The sequence below is a fragment of the Stenella coeruleoalba genome (genome assembly GCF_951394435.1).
Source record: "Stenella coeruleoalba genome assembly, chromosome: 4".
Taxonomy (NCBI): domain Eukaryota; kingdom Metazoa; phylum Chordata; class Mammalia; order Artiodactyla; family Delphinidae; genus Stenella; species Stenella coeruleoalba.
Genome location: NC_137149.1, coordinates 106,135,674 through 106,150,950, shown reverse-complemented (window position 1 = coordinate 106,150,950; position 15,277 = coordinate 106,135,674). Strand labels below are relative to the sequence as shown.

At 41.9% G+C, this 15,277-nt stretch overlaps 1 protein-coding gene and 1 long non-coding RNA gene across 3 annotated transcripts in view; one reads left to right on the top strand and one right to left on the bottom strand.

Annotated features, from left to right (window-relative positions):
- BMP2K (BMP2 inducible kinase) overlaps positions 1-11,220 on the bottom strand; it is a 123,032-nt gene extending 111,812 nt beyond the window's left edge. For both annotated transcript variants that reach the window (XM_079919775.1, XM_079919776.1), the window contains exon 1: positions 10,543-11,220. In XM_079919775.1, coding sequence (XP_079775901.1) covers positions 10,543-10,711 — 169 coding nt within the window. In that variant the 5' untranslated portion in view covers positions 10,712-11,220. The remainder of the gene's footprint in view (positions 1-10,542) is intronic.
- Positions 11,221-11,365: 145 nt separating this feature from the next.
- The window catches only part of LOC307185898, a 73,521-nt gene continuing 69,609 nt past the window's right edge, over positions 11,366-15,277 (top strand). Inside the window, exon 1 of the long non-coding RNA XR_013828202.1 lies at positions 11,366-11,512. This is a non-coding gene — a long non-coding RNA (uncharacterized lncRNA). The remainder of the gene's footprint in view (positions 11,513-15,277) is intronic.

The following is a 15,277-nucleotide window of genomic DNA, read 5'->3' as shown; positions in this document are numbered from 1 at the left end:
TAATCTTGCAGTAGAGGAAACTTTTTATTAGACATTTTCTTGAAATAGAACAAAGCTGTGTAAAATAAGTGCAATATGAGCAAGAGTTGCTACACAGGGCACCAAAGGAAGGCATAATTACACTCATTTGGTTGCGAACAGGGTTTCATGGAAAAATAAAGATTGCAAATAACTAACTGTATTTTAAATGTATTCTGCAAGATCCGATTTCAACAGGATTGGGGAGGCAGGTGTCTGCATTCTAAGCAAATGTAACAACATAAGCTGAAAAACAGGCATGAGAAAGCATCAGAGAAGTGCAGAAGATATCAAGTACATATGCAATAGTGATATACACCTAGGGTTGGAGTGAGAGATTAAGGCTGGAGAGGGGCTTGGGGGTCACATTACAGAGGACCTTGAATCCCAGAGTAATGAGTCTGCATTTCACTTGGTTAGGCAAATAAGAGGGTGACATAATCAGAAGTCCACTTCAGAGAGAATAAATTTAAAGGAATACAAGTGTTGATTTGGTGAGTAAAGAGCCTAAAAAGGGAGGGATAGTCCACATAAGAACTTACTTCTTTTTTTTGTTTGTTTGTTTGTTTTTTTAAACATTTATTTTATTGACGAATAGTTGATTTACAATGTTATGTTTATTTTCTCCCGTTGCGGAGCACAGGCTCCGGAAGCGCAGGCTCAGCGGCCGTGGCTCAAGGGCACAGCAGCTCCACAGCATGTGGGATCTTCCCGGACCGGGGCACGAACACGTGCCCCCTGCATCGGCAGGCGGACTCTCAACCACTGCGCCACCAGGGAAGCCCAAGAACATACTTCTTTAAGAAGTATTAGGGACCCAAACTAGAGCTGACGGCACTACAAACAAAAGTAACGTTCCTCACACATATCATGGTTAAATTTTCTATCCGTAAACTCACTCAGATAAAGTATAACCATACCCTTCCTCATATATTCTTTACAAATAAAAACTTGAAAAACAAGAAAGTTTCTTTACTTCCAGATACCCTAAAATACATATATTATAAATGAGTCACCTGGAGAACACAAGTTACTAAAATGACAAAAGCAGCAACTATGGCCGTACGTCCTTTGAAATTAAATAGTACTCTGAAATGCCACACAATTTTATTTGAGCACCCATCCCCTACCTTAAGGCTACCACATAAGGCAACTTCTTATTAAAGACTTTTTCCCAATGATTAAGAAATAATTTTATACCGTGGAATAAAAAATAAATTGCTACCCTATATTGAAGTTTGCCCAAAAACTCAAATGCATGATAATCAAACACAATCCTTTCATTACAGTCTCAATCCTAAAACTGTTCATCATTATCCCTTCTTTCTCATGCTCCTCTCTTATCAGCAGGAGCAGTAAAATTCAGTTATATAGACAGAATCAGAGAATGCTAAAATGGAAAAGGATGTTACAGGTTCATCTTTACCCACTTCATTTTTTTTCCTTGAGGAAACTGAGGTCAAAATGTCACAATGTGTGGACAATGCTTTTTGCACAGGGATGTTCTTTACTTTCTATTTATAATGTCAAAAACTGGAAATAAGTTCAACAAAAAATTGTATTGGAACGGTAGACTATGGTATATTGATGATTCTGAAAAATTCTGATTTTGAAGAACTTTAATTATATGTAAATGTTCACAATACTACAAAAAAAAAAAAAAAAAAGATCCCACATGCAGCAGAGCAACTAAGCCCGTGCACCACAACTACTGAGCCCACGCACCCTCAACTACTGAAGCCTGCACACCTAGAGCTCGGCAACAAGAGAAGCCAGAAGCCACCACAATGAGAAGCCTGTGCACAACAAAAGTAGCCCCCGCTCGCCGCAACTAGAGAAAGTCCACACACAGCAACAAAGACCCAATGCAGCCAAAAAACATAAAAAAAAATAATAATAAAAAAAAATTTAATTAAAAAATAAAGTAAATGCAAAAAAGTTAAAAAAAATGTCACAATGTGAGTTAGTGGCATTAACTGGGATTAGCAGCTGGCCCGACTCCAAGTTTTGCCTTTTTTTTTAATAGTTTCCTCCAAGAAAGCATCATTTCAAAATTTAATATAATGTTAAAATAGGAAAACTAGTAGCGACAATTTTTTCACATTTTAAAATAATATCCATTGCAAAGTGCCTCTCCAAAGGTTACGTCCCAAACTATGCCCTTAATGTTACTGGAATTCTAAGACAAACCCAAAATTCCAAAAACAAAATCCCTCTGTGGAAAGGCCCAACAACCACTTTCCTCCAGAGTTTTGAAACTTAGCATAAATGTGCTGACTGAGCTCATTTGTAAAGATGATACACACAGACAGAGAATCTCCAAATTAACTAAGTGCCCAACTATTTAAAATGGCTCAGTCATTAACCACTCAGTGTCCCAACTGAGTCCCCTAAAAATAGTGGCTTGTGGGTACATAAATGGTTCACCAGATGGATGCAGGATAAAAAATCAGGGAATGAGCAGTCTCAAGCCTTTGCTGATGAAACCTTATGCAGCACTGAAATTGCCATTCAGACTCTTAATGTCAGAATTCCAGATCAAGGTTTTAATCATTTTGATAGCTACCAAACGTGTTCTAATAAATGTGTATGTTCTACTTTAAGCTTTGACCAAAACGAAAAAAAAAAAAGGAGATAAGGGGTGAAAGAGAACCCCAGACAATACACAAGATTAGTTCCTTAGTACTAACAACATCAATTTTCTTTTTATCCCTCCTGCAGACTCCATAATGGAAAGATACTAACAAGTATTAATTTATTTCCATTATTTTTAAAATAACCAAAGACAACCTTTCCAATTTGCTCAGCACTAACCACACAAAGTTGACTACAGCTAAAAGCAAAGAAATTTGACATACCAGTGCAATTTAGCCCCTTTATTGGAGATAAATGTATAGTTTCCACTACATACTTTTGAAGTGTTGAAAATTGGGAATTATTTTAGTGTCAGTATCTTGTCCTTGAATAAAACTGCCACCTCGGGCTTCCCTGGTGGCGCAGTGGTTGAGAGTCCGCCTGCTGATGCAGGGGACATGGGTTCGTGCCCCGGTCCGGGAAGATCCCACATGCCGCGGAGCGGCTGGGCCCGTGAGCCATGGCCGCTGAGCTTGGGCGTCCGGAGCCTGTGCTCCGCAACGGGAGCGGCCACAGCAGTGAGAGGCTCGCGTATCGCAAAAAAAAAAAAAAAAAACTGCCACCTCTAGAGAAAACATATCAGCAGACAATCAAATTTACATCTTAGGCGCTATCTCTACAATGATAACATAAACAACCCAAAAGAGAAGCATCTGTTAATAAGATTCTACGTAATATCCTTTGCTGCAAATTACTTTCATATTATTGTGAGAGCATATGCTGCTATCAAGGTCAAAATTCTATACAGCTGATTGAAACATAAAAATTACATGTGGCTGAATGCCATATAATAATTATCTAATCAAAATGATTCAGATTTTTTACAAACACAAATGTGAAACTTAATTCAGGATAAATGTAATACCTAATCTAAAAGCATGTTACTACAATGCCAGAATCAGATTTCACTGAAAGCTTGTAACTAAGTCTGAACCTAAAACTAACCCATATTGATTGAGAGATTTGGCATGCACTGTTAGGTACTGTCACAAATTATCTTGTCAATATCACACATTACCTATTGATCTTCATAATAGGTATTAACTACGCATTACAGAAAAGGAAACAACGTTTCCTGATAGTTTAATTCAACAACAACAAAAAATTCCTGGACAGGAAGTAAGGATACAGAGATAAATAAATAAGACCCTGTCCTCAAAAAGCTCTCCATCCAAAAAAGGCTGTCAAAATCAACTGTAGAATATAAAACAATTTCACAACTGCACGTAAAAATAATTTTCTTTTAACTCACCACCTTTGCTAAATAAAGAAAAATATAATGTCAATAGAGAAAGATGACTTAAGGGGGCAGCCACATTATTCTTTCTTTGTTGTTTCAAGAAAGCTAATTTAAACAACACTTTGCCTTAAACAAACTTTGTCTTGAAACTTTGTCTTCACCAAAGTAGAAAATTCAGCGTCCCCAGACGTAAGCAGAAGACCTTTGAGGGGACAAGAACTAAAGAGCCCTCCACTGGTGCTTCTTAATTTGCAAATTAGGTCTTAAATCCTATTAAAGAATTCTGGTTAAAAAAAAAGTCAAAAATCATTTCCTTTGAAAAGTATCTGAATGTCCATCATACAGTGAGGCAATTTTTATGACACAAAAAGCAATTAATACAGAGTCCTTTCAGCCTCAAGAATTTTACTATCTGCTAGGGGCCTTGAGACAGGAACAATAATTAACCACCCTAGTGTTTCCAAGTGCTTACATAATTGTATCTCAAGACAAAAGATTAAATGTGATAAGGGGAAAAAAAGCAAACAGCTACAAATGTCCACAGGAAGAAGGGAGTGATCATAGCCAGCAGTTAGGAAGCTAGGATTAGACAGTCACAAGCAGAGTGAAAGGCAAACAGAAGATTCAATCACAGAGCAAGGAGGAGAGGAGCACACTGTGGCTGGAGCAAAAAGCATTACTAGGAAATAACCACAGCTAAGATTCAGAAGGTAGGTGAACGACTGAGCATGGACAATCATGAATGCCTGACCAAAAAAAATGTGACCGGGGCTTCCCTGGTGGCGCAGTCGTTGAGAGTCCGCCTGCCAATGCAGGGGACAAGGGTTCGTGCCCCGGTCCAGGAAGATCCCACATGCCGTGGAGCGGCTGGGCCCATGAGCCATGGCCGCTGAGCCTGCGCGTCCGGAGCCTGTGCGTCCGGAGCCTGTGCTCCGCAACGGGAGAGGCCACAACAGTGAGAGGCCCGTGTACCGCAAAAAAAAAAAAAGTGACCAAGTAAGATGACTTCTCAGCAACACAACTGTTCCCTCCCTCCCCTTCACTCCTGAGTTTCAAGGCATCGGATTCTCCTGGTATTCCTTTGCCTCTCTGGCAGCTCCTTTTTAGTCTTTTCAGTCTTTGCCTACTCTAAATCGCGGGTTCTCAAGGCACTGTTCCTGGAGCAGCAGTATCTGCATTGATGAGCAAGTTGGTAAAAATGCAAATTACGGGCTCCGCCCAGAAATACAAAATCAAACTTTGGAGGTCAGGCTCTGCAATCTGTGTTTTGCCAAGCCCTAGCAAGCCCTCCAAATAAATGATTCTGGTAAACTCTAATGTCTGAGACCAATGTTCCACAGGTGTCCTTCATGAGAGCCTTCCCCTTCTCATTCTACACCCTCTCCCTACAGCAATCCTCTCCCGGGCTTAAAATAACAGCCAAATGCTCACCAATCAGAAGTACGTGTCTCTAAGTCCAAACACCTTTGCTGACTACTGGACAATATATTCAACTTCTAACTTGACATGTACTTCCCCTCTCAGATATCTCAACTAAACATGTCTGGAATTACTGGATATCCTCCCAACACCCCCAAACCTGTTCCTTCTCTACTCTTCCCCATCTCAATAAATAGCACCTCCTTCATCCAAGAAGTACATAAGCAAGTCATTCTTCACACTTCCTACAACACCCACCTCCATCCAATCCACAACCAGGTCTTCCCATTCAAGCATTAGTAACATTAGGCTCCATCCCCACTGCCATCATCTTAACTAACCTAATTTGTATACCTCTTAAACAGTCTCTATAGAGCAAACACCATGATCTTACGAAAATACAAATCAGAGCATGTCACGGCCCTAATTTAAATCCTTCAGTAGCTTCCCATTGCATTTTCAGACAAAATCTAAAATCCCCAACATGGCATACAAAGACCTGGATCCTGGTCCTCTCCAAAACCACCTTGGGTCCTTCTTCCATGTGGTTCATTCATGATAGTCCATAGCTCTGGACACAATTCACTTCCTGAAACTCTTCCCCACATAGGAATTTCTCTCTTCATGACATACTCCATACCACGCCACCTTCATGCCTCTGCCTTTACTTAACTCTCCTCATACTTCAGAGTTCTGCTAAAATGTCAAAAAAAAAACAAGCCTTCCTTCATCCTCCAATACAAATTGAATCAGTTATTCTCTCATGAAACCCTATGCTTTCTTCTCATGACAATTATCAAAATTGTTAACTACATTAACCTGATTAATTCTGTTTAATATTTATCTTCTACACTAGACTGTAAGTTCCATAATGCCAGAGAAACACCTGTTTTGTTCTCTGCTGTATAAATAGCACCTAGTACAGAGCCTGGCATTTAAAAAAAAAAAAAGGCATTTAATAGTTAGGGAATAGTAACAGTTGCTGATATCTTTACTAAGTCCTCCACTCTGCTTTGTTATCTCTCAAGAACTTTTACTTCCATATTACTGGGTAGCCACAGATAATTCCTGCAAATGAGATACCATGCTTAAAGATTCTTACTGATTTATCCTGCAAGGTCAGATGTACCTTACTACCTTCCTGTAAAATTAACAATAAGAATTGACACCTAGCCCAAATTCACCCTACTCTAAGCAGTTAACTCTGAGAGCTACTGAGCTACTTTTACAGAACTCTAGTAAATTCCTGGCCTCCAATTACTGACAGTGCCAACAACCCCCATGCCCATGTCAGAAAGTCCTATGCATCCAATCATATTCAAAATACCACTCCTGGGCTTCCCTGGCGGCGCAGTGGTTGAGAGTCCACCTGCCGATGCAGGGGACGCGGGTTCGTGCCCCGGTCCGGGAGGATCCCACGTGCCGCGGAGCGGCTGGGCCCGTGCGCCATGGCCGCTGAGCCTGCGCTTCCGGAGCCTGTGCTTCGCAGCGGGAGAGGCCACAGCGGTAAGAGGTCCGCGTACCGCAAAAAAAAAAAAAATTTTTTTAAATACCACTCCTATCCAGTCCCATAACCTCATGATTAGACTATGTTAACAAATTTTGGATGGTGTCCTGCTCTCTACGCTCCCCATAAGTCCACTTTTCACCAAAGACACTTAGGGGAAAAACTCTCCTACTTGACAACCCACTCTTCCCATTATCAATCAACATTAAATTCTTCTGACTAGCACTGAAGGTATACAGAGGTATATGATCCAAAAGCAGTCCTACGTTTTAGTAAAAACTTGGGACAGTTACATTGAATTATATGTGCTTGACAATTTGACACTGTTTCAAGCTAAAATTCACGTATAGCTCTACCTCATTTCTACAGCCCGATGCTGAAATTCCACTCCTGAAACTAAATTGTTTTCGAGGAAAACCATAAAAATGGCCCATTGTGATATCCTCTCAACTTTGAGCAAGAACTAAAAAGGTGCAAGTTGTCAGCATTTTCAAACATCTATATACTTAACTAGAAAGAGATTATGATACAAAGTGTATATTTCAGAAAGGAAACTACACCAATAGTTTAGTTATAACATACAACGTAAGTATACTCCTGAGGATGTGGGTTTTTTAAATATATATAATATATAAAACATGTATGTGCATGTAAATATATACATACATACACATACCTATACATACATACATATACAGATGATCCTCATTATTTGGAGAGTTCATATTTGTGAAGTTGCTTACTTGCTAAAATTTATTTGTATCCCCGAAATCAATAAAATATCCCAATATCAATACAATGGCACTTTCATAGTTATTTGCAGACATGCGCATAGTGGTGAAAATTTTGAGTAAGCCAGCTGGAATCAACAAGGTATTGCTCTGCCTTGTTTCAGCTCTCACTGCTATAAACAAGGGCCCTTTTCAAGGTCTATGTAGTGTCATGTTTTTCTCATTTTTGTGTTTTTTATTGGTGATTTTGTTGTTTAAAATAGCCCCCAAGCATAGAGCCAAAGTGTTGTCCATCTAGCGTTTCTTAGTGCAAGAAGGCTATGATATCCCTTACAGAGAAAATCTGTATATTCACTAAGCTTCATTTAGGCATGAGTTACAGTACTGTTGACCATTAGTTCAATGTTAACAAGTCAACAATATATATTAAACAAGGTGTCTTTAAACAGAAACACACATAAAACAAGGTTATACAGTGACTGGTTGACAAAAATGCTGTAAACACAGGCTTGCGGTACCCTGACACTATTTCCCCTAGGAACAATGATTCAGTATTTGCTAAATCACTGGTCACAGCGACTTTATAGAACGTGACTACTGTGAATAATGAGAATCAAGTATGTATTTGAAGAGGGGGGGCGGCAGCACTCACACCAGGTTTATTGAAGACTCAAAGACACTGCAGAGGTCATTCTGAGCAAGCTGCCTGTATTTGCAGTAGCATGGCAAAAACACCTCAGGACACAGCATCTACAGGGTCTTGCCTCTATTTAAACAACACTGACACAAAACAAAAATGTAAAATCAACTAAGTTTGTTTTTTGATCTGTCTTTGCTTCTACCCTTTTCCCACTCAATGGTACACCTCTCCCCAATGCAGGTACTCTAAACTCTACAGTAACGCCTTTTCACAAGCACTTGCCCTAATCTTACAATTGGGCAAATGTATCTGTAAATTACTGAATGATCATTCTTGAATGTAAACCACGTTTGTGCTTAAACATCTGATCTAAATTGTAGCATTACTTATTTGGAAAGAAGAGATGATATTAAGCATATGAAATAACAATATGTTGCCAGGATCAAAAAGTAAACCGAATATAGATAATTTCGGTTGTGTGCGTGCTGAAATAGAAGAAATACACAAGGAACAAAGCCTAGGCCTCAGCCTTCCCTCTGGGGTGTTGGGTTGGGGAAGCGCCATCTTCCAAAAGAGTTTGTTCAACGCTTGCTTCCTCCTAGCACTTGATTACGGATTTTTCCAAGAGAAATGACAAATTTATGGCAAAGGTAAGTGGAACACTCTAACAGTGACATTAGTGACTGAAACATTTTTTTAATTTGTGTGTGTGTGTGTGCTTGAGCACTCCCCTTTTGAAATTCATTTGTATTTGCATCTTCCAAAATTACTTCTTTTTTATTGAAAATGGTTTGCTCAGGGTAATGACAGGACATGCATGGAGCAGCGGTAGAAGCTACCAAAGTCTAACTTGATGAAATGTCAATGATTTCTTATTAAGTAAAACACCCATCTGGGATTTAGTGAAATGAAGTGAGTAATATTATTCAAGCCACCCTGCCGTTATTACAACAATTCAAAAACAGAAGTACAGCATGTGAGTTAACAGCCATGTCTTCTTAAAACCTATAGCTTAATCTACGACTCAAACACTTGAAGTTAACGTATAATAAAGAACTAGGAACTTTTACAGCATGGTAAATCCGTCTATCAACACCAATTACCATACATACATTCATTATTTGACAAGCTAAAGATCCTCCTCCCACCTAAGGTTCAGCTAGGCTCATTATTGGGGGCAATGGCTTGCAAAACAATGACATCCATCCTGAATAATTCAAGATTTCTTTCTCTTTAGAATATTGTATAGACAAAAATCTTCAGGTTTTTCTTTTGTACTAATTTGCTACTGTTTATGGCATTTCAAAAAACACAAGTGGAATCTCAGTCTACTGTCTCCAAACCACATCAACTGACCCTCAGAGAACCAAAACTACTGTCTTTGATTTCTTCTCTCTTAATCTTGAAACTTAGAAGGGCAAATTATCAACAAATTATTTCTTGAGAAATTTTTAAGTATTTTTGTAATATCATTCTGCAGTTAAAAACTCAAAAGTCAGTGAAGTATGCAATGAAACAAGAGTATTTCTTACAAGCCAATTATACAAGAAATACAAAACTAAAAGTGTAGGATTTTTTTTTCAATGGAGCAAACTTTTTTGTAAGCAGACTCTCAACTGTTGACATAGTCTGATAAAGATAATGAAGGATCGAACACAAAACTTCTCAAGTGAAAGTTAACCTGCTTTCATATCGTCTTTTAAAGTCTTATCAAACAAGACACACCGAAAGGGTGTGACTAGCACCCTGCATGATAGAGAAGATTCTAAAAAACAAAGATAAGTGGACTTCAAGTTTACCTGCTCCCCCAAAGCAACCTACTCACTGAATTTGGGGCAAAGTATCACCTCCATCACGCGCACGCACAGAAATAAATTGTTTTTCAACTGATGACTGAGCAGCAGCAAACCCAGGCTGAACACTCGGGGCTGCAGAGTCCTGTGCCCTGCGTCGCGAGTGGTGAGGCCAACGCTTGACACCCCCCTGAGCCACAGCGGGTAAGAGCCCCAATCCTGCTCGATCTGACCCTTTAATGAGTCACTGGTCTAATCATGACACCGCAGCACTCGCTAAGACGGTTCCTATTTATTTCTTTGCGTCAAGAAGCACTGAAAATGACAAACTCGTACTGAAAGAACTGTGCACAGGTCAGAGTTGCCGGCGGCGAGAAAAGCCGACTTACGAGCGAGAGCCCGAGCTACTCTAAAAGCCCCCGCTGGCCCAGCAGAGGAGGCAGAAGGGGTTAGAGTGAGCCGGGAAGGCGAGGAGACAAGCGGGCGAGGACCTGGAGAAGCTACCGCCACACCCCAGCCCTCCCTCACCTGCCGGCCCGAGCCTCCCCGGGCGCCCGTACCTTCGGCCAGTGACTCCTCCAGGGTGACCTGGTAACGGCCGACCGCAAACACCCGGACCCCCATGGACGAGCTACCAGAGCCGGCCCCGGCCCCGCCGGCCCCGCCACCCGCCGCTCCACCGCCGCCGCCGCCGCCCTCCGACTTGGGCATTCGAGAGAACTTCTTCATGGTCCCGCCGGCGCGCTGGAGGGCGCGGGGCGCGCGCAAGGGCGAGCGAGAGGGTGAGGTGCCCGGTCCGGCACGCGGCCGGGCGTCCGCGAGGGGTCGCCGCCCCTCGCTCGTCCGAGCGTCCGAGAGCGCTACGGCCTGCCGAGCCTCACATTCCGCGCGCGCCGAGCGCACAGCCCCGGCCCCGCCGCCCGCTCCGCGGCTCCGCTGCAGCTGCCGGGCTCCCGCAGAGGGCGGCGAGGAGGGCGGGGACAGGGCGGGGCGCGAGGGGGCGGGCCCGAGTGCGAGGGCGACGCGGCCGCCTCCGCCAGTGTCCCGGGCGCCCTAGCAGCCGCACCAGGACGGACTGCGAGCCCCGGAGGAGGGCGCAATGGAGGGAGATGGCGAAGGGGGCGGGGCGACCGGCCCCTCCGCGGAGTGGGCTGGTCCGCTCAGGCCGCACACTCTCTGGACAGCATCCCGCGGCACCGCTGCCGCCCCAGTCGAACCCGCGCCGCCCGCCACTCGAGGCCGTTGGCGGCGCGGCGCCCCTGCCGACCGTTCACTGAGGCCAGGCGCCCCGCGCAGGCGCGTGGCCTGCGCCGCCGGAAGTGACGGTTCCGGCTCTTGTCACGTGGAGGGGGGATGGGGAGGAGATGGGGGGGTTGGGGACGAGAACGAGGTCCGGAATCCCGGGTCTGGGGTCCTGGCCGGGAGGGTTCAGGCCTGGCTCCTGGGGTCCTGGCTTCGAGCAGGGAGGTGGCCCGGGGACCGGTTTTCGCGCTGGCTCTGCGCGGTGTCTGTCATCTCGGCCAGGAGTTGGTATGTTACTCTGGGGGCTTAAAAATGCCAACAACTTTACCCCCGCTAACGGACTTCTCGCTGCATTTCTAAGCTGGTTCTCCAGAGCTTCTCCCCTGAGAATCTTCTTCCGCCCGCCCACCCCGAGCGTGGGAGGTGGGAGCAGCGCGGAACTGGAGCGGATTCCAGGAACCCAACTTCCAAAGCCGTGGTATCGCACTCTAACAGACGCTTGTGCTAGGGAGCGTTTTGCGGTTTATAAATGATTTAGGAGTACTTTCAGAATCTCGTGTGTGCTGTGCAATAGCCCTGTGAAGTATTCAGAGCAGGTATTAAGCCCGTTTAGAGACTTTTCATCACCTTTGGCTAAGAGAGCTTAACGGACTCGCCCAAGGTCACATGGCTGGCTTGTGATAGAACTGTGACTACAAGGGCCATCCTTTGATACTTAGTTTCATACTTTGGGCCATCCGGGAAAAGTAGGTTAGGATCAGATGGTTGAAAAACGGCAGATTTAGGACTTTGGAAGCAAAACCAGCCATTGGTTCCCCCTTCCTCCTTTAACAAAGAGATTTGCCCATTTAAAAAAAAAAAAAAAGAAAAAAGACCCGTTTGCATCCATTTCATAAACTGCAGGAATCTCAACGCCTGCGGGGTGAGGCAGGCAAAGTGAACGTGGTGTTAAGACGTTCGGGGTGGCAGGGAATGGGAAATCATTGAGCATGTGTACAGAAAGCAGCCGATTCTCAAATCCAGCCTGCTTTCCCCCCACACACCTCGTATGAATACAGGCCCACTGTGGCCAAAGGTTCCGTTTCTTAAAAGAAGCCAAAAATCTGGATTTTTTTCTAATATGGCATTTCCAGATTTTTTAAATGTAGGCCAAATAAATTGTGCCTGCGGGACTCCAGTCTGAACCTTCTATGAAAGTAGATGATGTGGTTCTATCCCCATCCCTGTTTCTTTATCCAGCTTTTTAATGAGATACGGGCAGAAACGTTAGAAAATGTGCTTAGGCAAAAGACTTTGCGCTTAAAATCTTACATTTTTTTCTTCCCCTCTGCTATTTCAAGAGAACCTATTTCTGACAACATTAAAACAGTGCTCTGGATTTGGGCATCTTTGCTGCATAACCCGCTAAGCTAAAATTCTTCGTCCAGAGACCTGACCTTTAAAAGTCCAGCTCAATGGAAGTCAGATATACCAGATCATTGATGTGGTGTGACAATTGGGGATTTCCATTCAGAAATAAGCGGACCATTCTCCTTACTGTGGGGATTCACTGTGGAGTCTCATTCCTACAATATTTGAATTATATTTTTTCAAGCCAAATAACTGAGAAATTTAGCCATTTCATACAATCTAAACTGCAAATCAGCCTAACATACAAAGTTGAGGCCTAATACATATTCATCTGATGACAACACAAGAGTAAATGAAGTCTCCTGGGAGCCAATTTACCACAATTGCTGTGGTTTAAAAAAAAAAAAAACTTCTGTGTACCCAAATAACCTGACTTCTGATATATGGAAGTTGATAATTAATTTAAGGCATAGATCCTCTCTCAAAAATTATGGGTAACACTAAGCAATGTGTTCTTTAATTTTTCATCAAGCATATAACAAAAATTTGAATATTGTTTGATCTTCTCAGAATGTTAAATCCACAATATTCTATGACAAACATGTTACTAATAAGAATGCAGAAACATTGTATTACTAATAAGAAGAATGCCAAGCATTTACAAACACTATCAAAAGATGTTGATATTAACTGTCAGATTGTGTCCTCCTAGCAACTTTCAAAATTGTGTCCATAAACCGATTTGTAGGCAGAAAATGAGATACTAATCAGTGGAAAAACTATTGAGAATTCTAGTCTTTTAGTTTTGCACTCATTTCACTTTGGTTTCCTGTTGGAAATTAAAATCTCTAGAAGAAAAAGTATGGATAATGTACATTCTGATTATCTTAAACACTGTCATTGAGGTGACTTACAGTAAGAACACAGATATAGAATAGTTTAATAGAGATAAAAAGTTAAAATTACATTTCAGGGGTTTTTTTTTCAATATAAATGTCAATCTTTTAATGTTTACAGCTGTACTGTGATTAAAATAGTTGGAAACTAGCCACATAATACTTTTATTTAAAGCAGGTTGTTTCAGTTTACAAGGTTTCATGTTACAATATACTGATAAAGTCAGCAGATCATTGTAGCCAACTAAATGATTCTGAGATCCTCAAACAGGAAGGAATTTGACAATGGTGAGGAGGAGGGAGGATTATTGTTGTATTTTTGTCTTCCACTGGAAAGCTATAAACCTTCTTGTTACTTTGACCCTCATCTTTTTTGCACTAAGGTGGCTCTCAAAGACATATGTGAAGTAAGAATGACTGACATGGATCAAAGTATGCTTATCCCAAAAGCTTATTCCAGTGCCATAATTACCTTTATAAATCATCTCTTCCAATGCCTGATTGATCACTTTTCCTCAGGAGTCAATGTTTTCCTTTGATGATGTGTCTTCAATCATTATTAGCCTCAATATGTTTTACTAGAAGGAAAAAATATCCTCCCTGCCTAACAGAATTACATTATACCTAGTTAAATGCCCATATCTTTGCTTTCCAAAAAAGTAAAAGTCCTGAAGTCCATTAAAAGAATATATATATATATCCATTTAAAAAGCGTTTTTTTTAAAAAACATCACTGATATTTAAATCCTCTGTTAAGACTACTCAACATCATTACTATGCCTGTAAAAAATGTATATACATCAAAGAAAAGTCAATCTGATAGTATAGTTTAAAATGCCAAGATGCTCAAAAATACTCTTAATAAGAGAAATGACTCATTTGACTTAAAATACTTTTCTGTGATAGAATTTTTCCTGTAACTTGACCATGCTTTTAAAAAAAGACTGCAAGGGACTTCCCTGGTGGCGCAGTGGTTGAGAATCTGCCTGCTAATGCAGGGGACACGGGTTCGAGCCCTGGTCTGGGAGGATCCCACATGCCGCGGAGCAACTAGGCCCGTGAGCCACAAGTACTGAGCCTGCGCGTCTGGAGCCTGTGCTCCGCAACAAGAGAGGCCGCGATAGTGAGAGGCCCGCGCACCGCGATGAAGAGTGGCCCCCGCTTGCCACAACTAGAGAAAGCCCTCACACAGAAACGAAGACCCAACACAGCAAAAATTAATTAATAAACTCCTACCCCCAACATCTTTAAAAAAAAAAAAAAAGACTGTACGAATGGCCATCATTAAAAAATCTACAAACAATAAATGCTGGAGAGGGTATGGAGAAAAGGGAACCCTCTTGCACTGTTGGTGGGAATGTAAATTGATACAACCACTATGGAGAACAGTATGGAGGTTCCTTAAAAAACAAAAAATAGAACTACCATATGACCCAGCAATCCCACTACTGGGCACATACCCTGAGAAAACCATAATTCAAAATAGTCATGTACCACAATGTTCATTGCAGCTCTACTTATAATAGCCAGGACATGGAAGCAACCTAAGTGTCCATCAACAGATGAATGGATAAAGAAGATGTGGCACATATATACAATGGAATATTACTCAGCCATAAAAAGAAACGAAATTGAGTTATTTGTAGTGACGTGGATGGACCTAGAGACTGTCATACTGAGTGAAGTCAGAAAGAGAAAAACAAATACCGTATGCTAACACATATATATCTTAAAAAAAAAATGTTCTGATGAACCTAGGGGCAGGACAGGAATAAAGACGCAGACGTAGAAAATGGACTTGAGGACA